The sequence below is a fragment of the Mesocricetus auratus genome, unplaced genomic scaffold, assembly GCF_017639785.1.
Source record: "Mesocricetus auratus isolate SY011 unplaced genomic scaffold, BCM_Maur_2.0 Super-Scaffold_100021, whole genome shotgun sequence".
NCBI lineage: Eukaryota > Metazoa > Chordata > Mammalia > Rodentia > Cricetidae > Mesocricetus > Mesocricetus auratus.
Window position 1 is genome coordinate 10567971 of NW_024429202.1, and position 16965 is coordinate 10584935.

The window sequence follows — 16965 nt, forward strand, 5'->3', positions numbered from 1 at the left end:
AAAAAAGACAGCTGGGACTTTAGTAGGACCCAGGGCTGTGTTGTGGATGTGAGGCACTGTTGTGGGTGTATAAACCGGCAATCCTCACTGTAGAGCTTAGCACCCATCAAGCAGCTTTGGAGGCCAGGGCTGGGGTCAGGATGGGATGGTAACAAGCTATGCAGGAAGCCCATTGTTCTGATGCTTGGTCAACATTGCAGGACTTAGGAAAGTCTGCAAAGAGGTCACCAGAGACAGAGGTCCCAGAGCATCTCACCACAGACTTCCTGGTTCCTCTGCCAGAGGGCGAGGTCTGTCACCTCCCAGGGTTGAAAGCCCCTCCAGCAGAGCCATGGGGATTGTGCAAGGCCTCTGGTCCATCTGGCAGCTCCTTCAGGATGCCTGTGCCACCTTTTCCTTATAAACCAGGGAAGTGACTACATGGCCCCTACCGACATGGTTCAGAGTTTTCCAGATGCCTTTCTCAGTCACTGAAGGCCCAATCAGATGCCTCAGGTGAGATGTGTTTCATTAAGGAAAGTGTGGGTGGAAGCTGACCTTCTCACACTAAGACAGTAATAACAACGCAGCATAGTCTTCAGGGCAAGACTTCATAAGGAATGCACTTGGCACACTCACAAAGGTTATAGAGCTGCATTGTAAAGACTTTTTCCTTTAAATGTTAGCACATAATATTACTGTTTCTTAAAAGGAGAGGTGGTGTGGCCTCATACGGCTTCTACATGGCAAATGGTCCTATATATAGGTATATAAACTGCCGGCAGCTTGGGGCAAAGCTGGCTCACCGGATGGAGCTTAGCACTGTGGCTGGTCTTGTGAATGAGATCAGGGGAGAGTCCTAGGTTTTACATTGTGATAGCCTCGGAAAAGTAATTTAATCTAGAGACTAATTTCCTTCTTTTCTCATTTGAAGTAAAACTACTAGCTTGGAACGCGTGATCGAGTTTAGATGTGATCCCTAGCAATCATGTTTTTTTTAACGAATTAACATTTTTGGAAAACATAAAAAGTCACTATTTCTGCTTTAATGCTATAAAGACTTGCTTATGTTGTGTGTCTGAGCACTTTGCCTGCATGTGCATCTGTGCAGCACGTGTGCTCGTGGTGTCCAAGGAGGTCGGAACAGCGTATCAGATCCCTAAGAGCTGAAGCTAGAGACTGGTGCCAGCTCCAAACTTAGGTTCTCTGCCAGAGCAACAAATGCTTTTGATAGCTCAGCCATGTCTGTGGACACTATTTCTGCTTTTCTTTACTAATCTCATTCATTAGTATACACTTGAGGGTGGGGAACTTCAGTTTAGATCTGAGGGCAAACCAAAGCAAGCTTGGGAAGATGGACCAGTGAGCAAAACACGTCTATATATTCATGAGGACTGAAGTCAGATCCCAAAAGCCATATAAATGCTGCAGCCTGCCTATGATCCCAGCACGCAGAAAGGAGAGATGGGAGATGCCTGGACCAATCAGGCTAGTTATACTAGCAAAATTTCTGAGCTCTGGGTTCAAGAAAGGGAAAGCAAAATCAAGGAGGTACTTGAGTGTTAGCCTCTGCCCTTTATACATGTGTGGCCCTATACTGTATGACCCAACATGTTAAACACACAGGCACAAACACCACATACATATACATGCAAAAAAATGAAGAGTAGGAATTGGCATGAAAGAGAAGTAAGTCTGCAGAGAAAGGCTAGCCGGGATCAGAGAGATGGAAAAAGCTGAAGCAAGTGCATTAGGGAATGAATCCATGAGAAGTTCCGGCCAGGGCTCAGTGAAGACTTCGTGACCTCAGCTTTAGCATGTTTACTGAGGATGGAAAAGAAAGGGAGGATGGCCCATGCTATGGACCTAAGTCACTAGGGTCACTCCCTCTCAGGTCTTTATCTGATAGGATCTTGCCCACGACACAAGCATGATGCTCACATGCAAGTACTCTTGGAGGTTTGTTGCAGAGTGTCCAGGTTGGTGAGAGCATCAACCTAGTTTCTTTTCCCCCATAGCCCAGAATAAACATCACTCCTCCGCTGCCCACAAGATTCTCTCATTTCTTGGCTGAGAGATAGCAAAGAGCCCTCTTTGCAAAAGGTCTTGATCCCCATTCTTACCTAGAATTTTTATTTTTCCCTCCTGCTTCCATTCAATTTTGCTCCAGTTTGCAATATTCTCACTGCAGCAATTCAGCGATATCGGGTTGCTGTCACACACCACCTTCCTTTCTTCCTTGGCCAAAATCCGAATGGGAGTGACATCTAGTTTTCTGGAGTCACCATATTCAAAGATATCCAGTGTCAGCTTGCAACGATATTCACCTGTAAAGAATACACAAAATGATGAATTATTGACCCTCCTATGAATGTCCCTTAATAAAATGAGCGTCTCATGTATAGTGGCATCTGAGATTGGATTCAAGGACCCCCTAAAGAAACTTTAAGAAACTGTTAAGCCAATCAGACATTTGTAATGGCAGAAAGTAAAAAGCAGAGAAAGGTCTCCATTGCAGCATTCTCGGGGACAAATGTGGGGTTGTAAGACACAGGAAAACAAAACAGTAAGTCATGGGAATTGGAGGACCATAAATAATTCTAGTATGTTAGGTAATGCTGTGATAAAACCAGAATGCAAAGATGTCACAGGGTTCATGTATCTACAAACCTCTTCATTGTCTGGAAAAACAGAGTTGGTTCTAATGATATTCTGTTTCAAGTGGAGTTATTTACTACTAGACAGTGTCAGGCTCATTGTTAGTCTCTGAAGATCTAGAATTGTGGTTTCTTAGAGTAGGCAGACCAGTGGGAGGAAGGCCAAAGAGAGGGATTTCTATAGGGAACAAGAACATTTTGGGAGGCTGGATTCACCACCTTGATTTTGGTGATGCCTGTTCAAGTATATGTGTCAAAACGTAGTAAACTGTATGTTTAAAATATGTGCAGTGGCCAGGAGGTGGTGGCGCACACCTTTAATCCCAGCACTCGGGAGGCAGAGGCAGGCGGATCGCTGTGAGTTCGAGGCTGGGCTAGACTGACAGCCTCCAAAACAATACAGAGAAACCCTGTCTCGTAAAACCAAAAAAAAAAAAATGTGCAGTGTGATATATACCAATTTTATCTCAGCAAACTAAATTTTTATAGGTTAATTAAAATAAAACATCACAAAATTATACTGTATACTATGGAAAATTCAAAAATAAATCAGTGCATTTTAATATCATTAAAAGTAGTACCCTGGGTCATTGGGGAGATGGCTCGGTAGTCTGCTGAGCAAGCATGAGGATCTGAGTTCAGATCCCCATAGCCCACATAAAAAGATGGAAATGGTAGGAGGCATCTGTAACCCTAGAGGTAGGGAGGAAGAGATGGTGGATCCCAGATCCCACTGACTGACAGACTGTTGAATGCTAGATTCAGTGAGAGACCTGGGGAGTCGTGAAGAAAGACACTGACATGTGACTTCCTCATGGGTATGTGTGTGTGTCTCCCTTTTCCTCGGGGCCTTTTGGCCACCAGTCCACAAGGACAAGGGGCAGAAGTGATGACACAGAGCTTTGTACCGCCTGTGAGCATGATGGAGGCAACCCTCTGGGAGATGACTTCAGTGAATCAGATCGACTTTATTCCAACGTGTAGGGAACATATAGGATTTGGAACAGCAGTTGGGGGATCACCTAATTTCCATTAAACAACACGCTCCTAGTATATCTTAGTTACTCTCTTTGGAAGCACGGTCCTATTGTAATCCTCCTAGCACAATGTCTAATTACCATATAGGCTGCAGGGGGACAGCTTCTGCAGGGAACTGTGTCCAGGGTCACACTAGAGATAGGTCAGGTATCTGAGACTTAGAGACATTCTCCAAATAAGGTCAGGTAGAGAACAGGTCAGGGGAGGGGTGGGGGATGGGGGATCATCCATGTTGTTGAGCTTAGAAAACTGCCAGGCCAAGGTAGACTGCAACCTCTGACCAGCAGGATCTTCCAGCAGATATGTATACACTTGCACAACATTTGCATACACACACACACACACACACACACACACACACACACACACACACACTAGAATGCCATGGGGTGAATTTCCCATTTTGGAATATGAGCCATCGGGCTTCTTGTGGACAGCCCACCCCCATCCCCTGCTCCGTGTTCTCTGAGCACGCCATTCACATCCTCCCACGAGACTCAGGTCAGAAACACACCTGCATCTTGCTTCGTGAAGTTATAAATGGTGAGGCGGGAGACCAAGCTCATGTTGTTGAGGACGGAGGTGTGGATGGAGAATCTGCCACCACTCTGGATCTCCAAGCGTTTTTCTCCATGGTACCAAGAAGCGTTGGAGGACACGATCTCACTTTCACACTCCAGAATCACGCTGTCTCCTTCAAAGATGACTTCTGGGGTAACGGTGAACTTCGTTTCATCTAGGAATTAAAAGAAAAAGTGTGAGGGTTATACAGCAATGAATGCAAACCACGGAACCGACTCTCCAGACTTGGCCTCTCCAGGGCTCTTGGGGGGCTCTTCTCGGCATCTTCCTATCACAATCCTGCCCATAGGCTCCACCTACCACTCTTTGAGTGACAGTGCTCCCATTGCCTGCTGATTCTCCAGAGCCCATGTCTGGACCCCACTGGGAGAGAGTGGAGATTCTCCACCACTATTTTAAATGATCTGGAAGAGCAGCTTGGAAGCCTCCCCATGCATCAGAACCATCCAGGGTTAAGGTGTTGGTGAAGTACAGATGGGTCTCTGCAGGGCTAGTGTGATGCAGATGAGCTGAGACCCACCCTCTAGAACAACAATGGACCCTATGTAGTGTCAGCACCTGCCATTGTCATTCCCCCAGCAACCACCGTGGTAGCCTTACATTTATGGATCTTTTGAATATATGAACATGGAAAATGTGCAGGGTCTCTGTTACAAAGCCCTGTTCCCTTCTTCCTGACTCTCCAGCTGTTGGATGTTAGTCAACGAGGGGCAGGTGTCACCCAGTGCTCCAGGCCTCCATAATAAGAAATATCAACAAGATTTCCCAAGGCTTCATCCTCTCCCTCAATATTTTTAATATACAAAGTATTATATTTAAATATGTCATTCTTTTGTTTGGTCTGTTTTAAGACAGTGTTTCTCTATGGAGCCCTGACTGTCCTGGAACTCGCTCTGTAGACCAAGCTAGCTTCGAACTCATAGAGATCCTCCTGCCTCTGCCTACTGAGTGCTGGGATTAAAGGTGTGAGCCATCATGTCTGGCCCATTATGGCATTTTGAAAAATTTTTTTTTGTTGAGTCTCCTCTTCCCACCTTCCCTCTCACTTGCCACTTCCACCCCTCCGCCCCTGGGGGGTTCCTTTCTGCTTTCTTGTCACACACGAAAAGTTCAATTTTTGTTATTCTGAGTCTGGTTCACCTGGCTTTGTATTTTCCAAATTCACCTATTTCCCTAGAATTTTTTATAATTTTATTTTTCTTGACAGCCTCGGAAAATTCCATTGCACATACACACTGAGTTTCCATCACCTGTTTGTTTGTTGGCAGGCTGATTCTGTTTCCTTGGTGTTGTGACTACCGCAGCAGCACACACAGATACGCAAATACCTCAGTGTTGGGTTTCCTAGGTCTCATTAGCAGCGTCACCATGCCTACCCCAAATGAACATGTGTGATGATGAAGTTAAGTTGCACTTACTGCTCGGCGTTCCTTGGAAGGAGTTGTAGTCCATTCTGTAAGTTTGGTTGAGGCTCTGCGTGACTTGCTTGTGGGCCTTGTGAATTGATCCAGGCAGTGGTGCCGATTTTAACTGGACCTCATAGTTCACAACCACACTGCCTTTGCTGCACGGAGACCACCCATTTCAGTAAAGCAGTAATTGATCTAGGAGAGTCTAGATCCTTGTGGCTTATTGCATGGAAAAGCAAAATAGCAGAAACCGACTGGGTACTATTATCTTCAAGGAATTGCTGAAATAAGCCTGTCTTCAAATGTTAATGGACAGCCCAAGGCAAGACTCACCCAGGAATATAGATGAGAAAAGTGATCAGATGGGGAACAGTGAGCCAGAACCCACAAAGTTTCCAGGCTCCAGGGGAGCCCTTCAAGGCACACCAGAAAACCCTGCAATCCTGTCTACCCAGCAGAATCTTCTAGTAATGTCTTTAACACTACTGTCTGATATGATTCCACTTTAACATTTCCAACTCTCAGAACTACAGATGTATTTCTGTTTGCAAAATTCCTGCATGCATGAGATGAACACACGTTTGTGTTTCCTTATTGCTAAAGAGGTTCATCTGAAAGGGCAGGGGCACATCATGGTGTTCCTTTTTCCAGTTCACCACTGTGTTCTGGTAAAGCTCTCACCTCTACCAGGCTGCTCCCGAGGAGCACCCCACATGATAGCCCAAGGATGTTTTGTCTCCTTTCCTGGTATATTGGTTTCTGCCCTCATAGAAAAATGAGCAAATTACATCATTCTTACGTGAACTGTGTCACAGTCACCGATCTGAATCCTGGTAAAGTTTTGTAACCCTCTCGGAACTGGAAAATAAAACAAGAGCAGGACCGTGTATCAGAGATGGCTGCACGGTACCAAGGGTTTACATGTACTCTTTATTAACCTGGGTATGGCTTTATTTTATGCATTTTGTGAATAGTGGCATTGGCAGGGCTTTGAGGGAGTTTGAATTTCTAACCACCTGTGTCTGTCATTAGAGAAGCAGACAAAAGATGAAGCACACAAAAGGATTGCTGGGGGAAATACAGGAGAAAGTGTCGAGAGGCTATGGGGGAAGGTAAGGAGAGAGAGAGAGAGAGAGAGAGAGAGAGAGAGAGAGAGAGAGAGAGAGAGAGAGAGAGAGAGAGAGAGATCAAACTCTTAAGTGGAAGAGAAAAGGGAGGAAGGTAGTCTGAAAGGGTCCCACACAAAGCCTGACCATGTCTTCACAAAGATCTTCCAAGGACATTTGCATGTCTTTCTAGGAGTCCCCATGCTTGCCAGGCCCACAGTGCTTGTGTGCATTCTGAGTTAAGGAACAGAAACAAGCTCCTAAGTGTCAGAGGCAGCACTGGGGGCTACTTACTTAACCATAGCCAGAGAGTTGGGGGTCAGGAACACCCTCCTGGCCGCCATCACAATTGTTCCCCACTCTAACGCCACTGTGATTTTGGTGAAACCAGTTTCAGTTTTGAAGATGTGTCCATATTGTCTTCTGAATATCAACTCCACAATAGGTCCTGGCTGATCCAGGTATCGTAGTTAGCTTTAAGTGTCACTTGCTACCACCTGGAATCACCTGAGAAGACAGTCTCTGTTGGTGGAATGCGTAGGTCATGTTGGCTTATGGACATATCTGTGAGGGATTGTCTTGATTGTTAACTAGTGTAGGAAGACCCAGCCCACTGTGGGCGGTGTCATTCCACAGGCAGAGGGTCTAGAGCTACATGAGACAGGAGCAAGCCTGATGAAAGCTAGCAGCAAGAAACAGGTAGCATGAGTGTATGTATTCATTCCTCTTTTGACTGTGGTTATGATATGACTAGCTGCTTGAGTCCCTGCCTTTACTTCCCCAAAATGACAGAGTGTGGCCTGCAATTTTAAGACAGATAAGCTCTTCACCTAAATTGCTTCACCTAAATTGTGTCAGAGTGCTTTATCTTAGCAACAGAAATGAAACTAGGACACCCAGAAGTCTCCATGTGTAGTAGGTCTAGTAGCTGGGTGAGTAGACCTCAATGGCTATTATGTAATCCAACCTTTCCTTAAAAGTACAGAATTCAGTGACTGGTCTGCTATGTAGAACTATCATATGCCAGAGATGAAAATCAGTTGTCCCAGGGAACTGTAGAATAAATATTCCGTCAAAGCACCATGAAAAAGTCACCATTTTTGTGGCATACTGGAATAGACAGAAACTTCTTCTGTCCTGAGGCAGGAGCCTGGCTGTACCAGGAATTATGGGAAGTAATTTTCTCAGCCCATGTATAATAGTATTCACCACACCAGTTAGGAAGCAGTGTTTGAAATGAATTAGCTCAAACAAACCATTTACCTTTAAATGGCTTAATCTAATCTCAAGCACCATACAGTTGCATCTGGGAGACAGTTAACACTTGAAGAGACTTCTCTGCTTTTACCTCAGTAACTATAAACCATCCCTAGAGTGATTGCCTAGTGACCTCTAGGGTAGAGAAGTTTGAAACTCTCTGAGCTCAGCCTTGAGCTGGACTGCCCAGTGATGTTAGGATTCTTATCTTATGTAGGATCTGCCTATTTGGGTGGCGGGGTTGGGGGTGCAGTACCATCTGCTAGGCAGAGTGTTCTGAGCTATACAAGACAGGAGAATGCAGGAGCAGATGGGAAGTGGGGGGAAAGTGGGGGGAGCCAGAGGAGAGGAGGGAGGGGGAACAGGGATTGGAATATAAAAATAAATTAATTAAAAAAGAAAGAGAAAGAGAAAGAAAAAAGAAGGGAGGGAAGGAAGGAAGGAAGGAAGGAAGGAAGGAAGGAAGGAAGGAAGGAAGGAAAAGACAGGAAAATGCTAGAACGCCTCTTCTGGATCAGGCTGCCAAGCCTATGAGTTGATTTTTAATGAAGTGATGCCACTAAATGTTATAGGAAACGTTTTTACTTAGGGAAGAGGTTCTACTTATTGGCCAAGGTGATACCCTTGTTCTCGGAATGCTATTTGATTTAAGTACTTCTCAATTCTCTTTCTCAGATGGGTTTGCATGACTTCAAATCCTTCCACCTAGATTGTAAACACCCTGTCCTCTGGAATGGGCCTGACTTGTTCTGCCTAAGCAGTGCCTTGGGCAAGAAACAGCCCCAAACCTACCGCTCTTTCCAGGTCAGTCTTGTAGGACCTATAGAGGGCGGAGGACGAGTTCTTGAGGTCTTCTTGAAATCCTATGTTCAGTCTGACTTTGATTTTTAAGGTGATATATGCTGGAAAAACACAGGGCAAAATGTCACTGTTTGAGTACAGACAATACAGAAAGACATTACTTGAGGTAAAGTCGAATACCCATTCAACTGATCTTCAAAGAACAATTGCATACCGTCTGGGAGCTGGCAGAAAGGTCCCTGGGGAGGAAGTCCTTTCAAACAACTGCAGGAGCGGCCTGACAGGGCACCATCATGCTCTTGACAAGTGAGACTGTGGAGACACCTTTCCCGAGGCCACACATAGCCTTTCTCACAGGAGCACAGAAGGTCATTTCCAGCAGGCTTGCAGACTGCCATCAACCAAAAGAGAGGAGAGACAGGATGGTCACCGCCCTTATATTTGCTGATTGCAAGCGTCTATACTTGCAGCATGGGTCTTTCCTAGCTCAGTTCCACATTGACCTTCTGGAAAGTTCAACAGAATGGCATGAGATTCAAAAAGGCGTAGGTGAGGTCATCTGAAAGGTGACTATTGAGTGGCTGCAGACGGTTGAATCCTTCTTTGGATAGACATGTTTTATATTACACTGCCACTAGCTGTCTATGATGAGCGGATCCCTTGGTGTAGTACAGTGGTTCTCAATCTGTGGGTCACAACCCCTTAGGAAAACCTCTAGCTCCCCCCAAAAAATTACAATTCATAATAGCAACAAAAAGTGTGGTTTGGGGTTACCACAACATGAGGAACCGTATTAAAGGTCGCAGTGTTAGGAAGGTTGAGAATCATTGTTACAGAGTAAGGAGCAGCCAGCTTCCAAGACGACTGTTGAGCATCTCCGCCTCTAGGAATCCACAGCCTTTTGAGGTGTCCTCTTACAGAACATGGTAAAAGTGATGGTATCATTTAGCATATCCTCTCTCTCTCTCTCTCTCTCTCTCTCTCTCTCTCTCTCTCTCTCTGCCTCTCTCTCTTCTCCTTCCCTCCCTCTCTTTCCCTTTGGGGGAGTTGGCTGCGTGGCACAAAGACCTGTCAGGAAGAGACTGACATGGTAAAGAATTAACATCTCTAAACAGTAACTGCTTGGGAACTGTAGTCTGCCAAGAACCACCTGGTGAACTAGAAAGTGGGTTTTCCAGTCCAGTAGGGCCTTCAGGTCAGAGCTCTTAAACTAGAACCACCCTCCCCAGCTCCTACTCTAGGATTCAAGACCCCCAGGAACTTCAAGATAGTACATGGTCCTATAGTGCTAAGAGTAATCTGTTACATCGATATAAATCACAAATGCAGAATGCAAATAAATGCACTTTACATTTCAAGTCAAAAGAACAGCTTAAATGGACTCTGAACTCACTGGAGACATTAAAAAAGGAAGGAAACAGAGACCTGTGAATCAGTTTCTAAAGTTAGACCAAAGAGATGTCTTTAGAAGATGCTCTGCAGATGGGTGACCATGGGATGCTACTCAAAAGAAAGTCATCAAACAGTTTCCAAGCTACAATGATGCTTTCCAATTAACAGAACTTTCATAGGACAAAGGGCAGCCTCATCTACAGGACACCAAGTCTTTGGGGATGGTGCCCTGAGACAAAGGGGAAATGGTGAATTTTAGCAGAGAGTTCTCAAACACGAAGTCCAATAATGATCTGGGAGAATTTTGCCTAATGTCTTGCTTCTGGTTCAGTTATGTGCCTGGTTCCTATTTCCTGACCTATGACACCCCAAAGAAAAGAAGTTTTCCCTTATAACATACTGAGCTCCTCCCTGCTGCACCCACAGAGGGAAAGGATCCAGTAATTTGTCAGGAAGGGTCTGTCCATATCTTGGGGATCATTTTATCACAAAAACCAATGAAATCTCTAGTCATCATTTAAAAATAAGGTGACAACTGGCTGGGAAATTTTACTGCTAGCAAGTTCATTCTGGGAGGTGTGGGGTCATAAAATCACACAGTCCTTACACTTGGCTCCGGTGTTTAATTTGATATAAAAGACAGCAGTCTGCCTTTCTCCCTATATGCTCAGTCATCCATTCTCGAGCAATGCGAGTTTCACTCACCTGTTGTCACCGCTATGCTCACGATGTCAGTGGCTGGAACAGTGCTGTTTCCTTGAATTGGAAAACTGAGGCTGTTCAAGTGAGTTTTGACAGACTCCAGGAAGGAGATGTTTTCAAAACTGATCTCAATATCCACGGTGTATTCTTCCTCCACGGGACCACCCACTGCAGCTGAAACAAAAGTGCATGAAGACTAGAGCGTTTGCGGAGGCAGGAGAGAGATCCTGGTGGATGCCACAGCATTGAAAGCCAGTGGTACAGTAATGTAGACACGGGCACTGCAGCCCATAAGGATTACTAATGGGTCCTTTTAGAAAAAAAAATCTATCTACTCTACTCTCTCCCAACTACTACCCTCAACCTTGATGTCCAAGGGCCAAAGGCCATGTGTGTCTGGGGAAGGACTAGTAGTAGTGACCTAGAAGGAAGACACTCACACCTGTGTAGTCAGTTAGAGTTCTGATCTCTACGCACGGGAATGAGTTGCTGTCTTTATGACATTGTGCAGTTTGCATACACTCTAAGAGCTGCACAGGCACGCATACTTGAAAACCTTGTAGAACATTCATTCCCTCCCCTGTGGCTAACTTTCTTTGGCGTTAGCTTATACACAGATACATAGTGTGCTCTTTATTGTTGCTTCACACCCCAAGTGTTCCCAACTTGAATGGTGGTCAACGAAAGTTTGGCGACTTGAAAAGAGAAATGAGAAAGATTTCCCAGTTCCTCACTGCCTTTCCAAATTGTCTCCAGGCAGTTCAATGCCAGCTCTTCGAATAAATCTGCTCCAATCACACAGACACACACACACACACACACACACACACACACACACACACACACACGCCAGCAGGCTATAGATATAATATTTAATCTTTGGATGGTTCTTTTCCAGTTTCCCATATCACATCATGTCCTGACCACCAGGTGCGAGCTCCTGGGACAGAAACTGATCCCTTCCCTTCTGGTGACCTCACCCGTCTCTCCTGGAGCTCATCATGTAACAAACATGTGCCCAGAAATCACTTGTTACTAAGCCATCCCCTATGTCAAGTCATACATTCACTTCCCTGCCACTGGGCTAATCACTGCTCTCATCCTGGCTGGAAAATGCTACTGGAATACACAATTAGGGCCAAAGGTATGTGCTTAGTTACTACCTCATGAAAAAGTTTGAAGGATAACATTGCTTTTTCATACACAGGTATAGAGAATATTTTTAAATAGATTTTAAAAAAGCATTCCTGTAAAATTTAAGTGGGATCAGATACCACGATCTGTATTTTAATATGTAGTTAGAATTCTGTGTCTTCTTTCTAAAGACAATTGTTTTCCTATGAAATTATAAAGTGTGTTTTAACCATCCCAAGGACCATTGCTGGGAAACACTGAGAAAGTTTAGAACAGAAAAGTCTGGTAGTTAAATACTATTGCTGGAAGCTAGAATGAATATTTATTTAGAGGTGTGAAGTACATTAGTCTTAGAATATACACTTGCTGAAAATTATTTCTTTTTTTAAAGGCATCCTTCTGTTTGTGGCAATGAACTCAAGTTTTTGTTGTTGTTGTTGTTTTTGTTTTTTTCAAGGCAGGGTTTCTCTGTATGGCTTTGGAGGCTGTCCTGGAATTCACTCTGGAGACCAGGGTGGCCTTGAACTCACAGAGATCCACCTGCCTCTGCCACCAGAGTGCTGGGATTAAAGGCGTGCACCACCAACGTCTGGCTCAAGTTATTTTTTTAAGGAACATCTGTGAAGGTATTTTAGGTATGTAAATTTCCTCCTTACACAAGTAGAATATTTCTAATAGGGCAGCTGCACAATATTTACATCTGCCTTCCAAAACATTCTTTTTCCTGAGAAGTCATGTGACCATGTTTATTCCCTCCGGTAAATTCACTGGCTCAGGGTACTCCCATGAGTGCAAACAGGATTTCCTGGATGGTGGCTGCTCTGGATGGGTGGGGTCTACAACAATCCTATATCATTTACTTTGTTGTTAGTATGGCTACATCCCAACATGACACCAATACCCACCTGACGGTCCTCCCTGGCCCAAAGCCCTCCTTCCTGTGCCCCTTTCAGACAAAACGACAGAACAAGTGTGTGCCTGGAAAGCAACGGCTATCCATGAATATCAGCACTCCTGGGTAAAGCCAAGGTAGTTCTGTTTAGATTTTCACAAAACTGAACGGAAATCATGAAGTCCTGTCAGTAAAGGACCTCTTGGGTTAGCGAGAGTCAGCCTTGGGGATTCACACTGCTGTTAGCACTAGCCATTATTAAAGTTCTCTTCCCTCATCCACCTGTCACACTCTCCAACACCTCAGGGAGCCTCAGCGTCACCCCCAGGTGACATATGCATTACCCTTCCCTAGAGGCTGGTGAGGATCAGGAATCCACAGTTCCGCCTCCTCCTCCCTCTCCTTTTCAAGGGATCTTGCCATAAGCACAGGCTGACCTGGAATTTACTGTGTAGCTTATGCTAGCACCTAATTCATGCTCCTTTCACCTCTACCCTGGCCTCCTAAGTGTTAGGATTTCCAGTGTGTGCCACTATGCCTGGGTTTTTAAAAATATTTTTTAATTTTTTTATTTAGGTTAGAAACAATCTTGTTGTACATGTCAATCCCAGCTCCCTCTCCCTCCCCTCCTCCCCACCAGGTCCCCCAGTCCCCCACCCAATCTCCACTCTGATCCCCATGGAAGGTGAGGCCCTCCATGGTGGATCTCCTGTAACTGTCATTCCATCCAGGGCAGGGCCTAGGCCCTCCCCCAAGAGTCCCGGCTGAGAGAGCCTCCTATATTGTGGCATGGGTACTCAAAGTCTATTTGTACACCGTATGCCTGGGTTTTTGAAAGCAGTCAATTGTCTGAAGAAGCCTCAGACACTCACTGCAATTAGGAGTCACAGGCTCGTCCTTGGGTGTCACCCACTCCTGACCTTGATGGAGAGATATGAATATCTAGGGTCACATGAAGCAAACTATATTTTCTACATAGATTTAGGCCTGGATGTCTGCTCTATTAAAACCTTCTTACAGTGATTTTGATGTTCAGGTGGCTAGAAATCTGACATTCTAAACCAAAGGACAAAATGAAGAAAGTGACCTTGGGGAACTGACTTAACAAGGCAGACTTGCTTTGGGGCTGTTTTGCCTTTTATATTCGGTCGTCTGCAGCTGCTCCTGATGGCAAACAGACTCTCTCTTGTTGTGTTTGTGAGATTTACTTTTATCTACTTAAATGTGAGTATGCTAGGGAAACGCAGCACCCTTGGAGACAGAAAGTGAGCATCAGATCCTGCAGGGCAGGAGTTACAGGTGGTTGTGAGCTGCCCAAGGTGGGTGCTGGGAACGGAACTCAGGCCCTCTGGAAGAGCAACAAGCACTACTAACAAGCCATCTCTCTGGGCTCCCTGTTTACCCTAAGTTACCTCAATAGAGCTGACACAGGCTTCTAGATATTGCCTTTTAAAGCTCCAGGCCTGGAGCAGAGACTTGAATGAGGTTAAATAGGCACCAGAAAGCCGTTGAGAGAACATTGCTCCGGGAAGAGCAAATAATCATGGATCCTCTGAGTGAGCTGCAGCCCTCTTGGCTCACTAGAGCAGCATAAGATGTCTCCTGCTTGGGCCATTCTTTTATTTTTAATTTTTTTGTGAATCTTGGGATGGTATCAAGGTTCCAGGAACCCCAGCAAGCAAGGCAACTACCCAGCAGCTCAGGCATTAGTATGGTACCCTCTTGTTTCCCTTAGGTATTGGAAAGCCCTGAGACAGGGATGCCAAACTCTAGGGACTGGAGATGACTCAGGGGTCAGGTGCACTGGCTGCTCCTGCAAAGAACCTGGATTTGGAGCCCAGCACCCACAGAGTCGCTCACAGCCATCGGTAACTACAATTCTGAGCATCTTATGTTCTCGTCTGACCTCTGCAGGTACCAGTGTCCATGTGGAATGTACATAATGAAGGAAAAACACCTATACACATAAAAATAAAACAAATAAATGCAAAAACAATTTAAAAATAAAAAGGAAATAGCAAACTATGCCTTCATATCCCCTTATGAACCTGAAGACCTCAGTGCATGGGAAACTGACATTCTTTGTCTTGCTCTTGACTACAAGGGACTCGGGAGGGTCAGATCACAGCTCCCCTCCTTCCGTGTGTGTATTTTTGGTGACCCTCATCCTCTCTGCCACCTGAACCAGCTGCTAGCAGCTCACTATGTTTTCTTTGTCTCCATGTCCTTCACCACTGTGTTGTTTGTCTGGATTTTTCTGCCTCACACTGCCCTGAGTGGAGGGCAGGACATTCCAGGTGTCACTGGTGTCAGACGATGCCCGTCCGCAAGCTCAGGAGACACTAACAAACCAGGATTTCCCTTCTCCTTTCCCACAAGTCACTGCCAGACTCCTAGCACTTATCTGAAAAAGACATTTCTGGAAAGTTGGCCACCAACTGCCACGGGCAGAGCTGGGTCTTAATCGCAGCTGTTTAAGCAAACAATACTATTTTTGCCTAGCAACTGATGGGAACTAAGGGTTCTCAGCCTCAGAGCCTAAGTAGATGCATGAATGAATCTTCCACCAGCAAAAGGACAGCTGCGGACTTCATCCAGGAGAAGGGAGCTTGTGTGTGTGTGTGTGTGGGGGGCAGTGATTCTTCATTGATGAACATCACACACACATACACACACACACACACAATGCATATAATGATGTACATTTGTAGTAAAAAAATTCACCTTAATTTGATCATATCTCACCTTCAAATGGTCAAATAAAACTCAGATTAAAAGCAAAACAAAAAACAAGAAAACCGACATGAGAAAACTATTGACATTGACGTCTAAAACTGAACCAAGTCCTAAATCACCCTACACATCAGCCAAAGAGAACGCAGCCCTTCCTCTCTATCACCAATCTGTCCCTCAGACTACACACCACATCATCCCAGAGCACAGCTCTGAATCCCCAGGCTCTTGTTACAGACTTAGAAATGCACAGTCTGACTTGGACCCGCATCACAAACGGCCCATGCACCCAACCTGTCAGGTCTGTAAGGTCAGGATTCCCTCTTCACGGGCAGCCAGAGCTCTGCTCGCTCCAGTAATGGTTTTGTTCTGGATGGAAGGTGTGGTGAAGCTAGCATGCCCAGTGGCTCCATGCAGCCCACTTCCTCCCTCCCTGCCCTTCTGGTTCCCACAGTCAGTCCTGAGGCCAACAACAAAGTGGCAGACATTCTCCAGTGCCAGGCCTCCAGGTCCTCTTCCCAACATGGCTTAGAACTCCAAGTCAAGAACTTTATGTTCGGCGTTCCTGCTACTTCTAAACAGTAAGAATGTTTCCTTGAAGACCCCCATGAAAATTCCCTGTGGATGGTTAATTGTGATCATCAATCTGACTTTGATTTAAAAGCCCTCCAGGAGACTCTGGGTGTGTCCTTGAGAGCATTTGCAGAGGTCAACTGAAAGGAAGGGCCCACCTGGAATGTGGGGACCTCCATCCCATGAGCTGGGGTTCCAGACTGAACAGATGACAAGGTAAGGTGAGCACCAGGTAAGGTGTCCGTCTCTCTCTGCTTCCTGACTGAAGGTGTGATGTGGTCAGCAGTGTTAGCGTTCACCTCTAGTCCTTGTCCACCGTGATGGGCAGCACCTTGAGCTACAAACCAAGAGCCTCCCTCTTTCTTTCTAAAAATATCTGTTATTTATTCCTTAACAATTTCATATATGTATACAAAATATCTTGATCCTATCTGCCTCCAACTTCCTCTCCCTCTTCCCACTCCTCCCAGAAACCTTCCAACAGTCTCTCTCCCTCTCCGTCTCTCTCCCTCTCCGTCTCCGTCTCCGTCTCCGTCTCCCTCTCTCTCTCTCTCTCTCTCTCTCTCTCTCTCTCTCTCTCTCTCTCTCTCTCTCTCTCTCTCTCTCTCTCTCTCTCTCCCCCACTGAGTACAATTACTGGAATGCTAACTCGGTGATGTTGGCTTGTTCTTGGGTGCATCTTATTCCTTCCTTTCTTAAGTAGCCTTTGT

General features: G+C 45.4%; 1 protein-coding gene across 4 annotated transcripts in view; it reads right to left on the bottom strand.

Moving 5' to 3' along the window:
- The window catches only part of Adgrf5 (adhesion G protein-coupled receptor F5), a 93040-nt gene that overhangs the window by 27440 nt on the left and 48635 nt on the right, over positions 1-16965 (bottom strand). For all 4 annotated transcript variants that reach the window (XM_040729518.1, XM_040729519.1, XM_040729520.1 and 1 more), the window contains exons 4-10: positions 10927-11097; positions 9044-9220; positions 8821-8930; positions 6465-6523; positions 5675-5820; positions 4189-4410; positions 2103-2306 (exon numbers count right to left, since the gene is read on the bottom strand). In XM_040729518.1, coding sequence (XP_040585452.1) covers positions 2103-2306; positions 4189-4410; positions 5675-5820; positions 6465-6523; positions 8821-8930; positions 9044-9220; positions 10927-11097 — 1089 coding nt within the window. The remainder of the gene's footprint in view (positions 1-2102; positions 2307-4188; positions 4411-5674; positions 5821-6464; positions 6524-8820; positions 8931-9043; positions 9221-10926; positions 11098-16965) is intronic.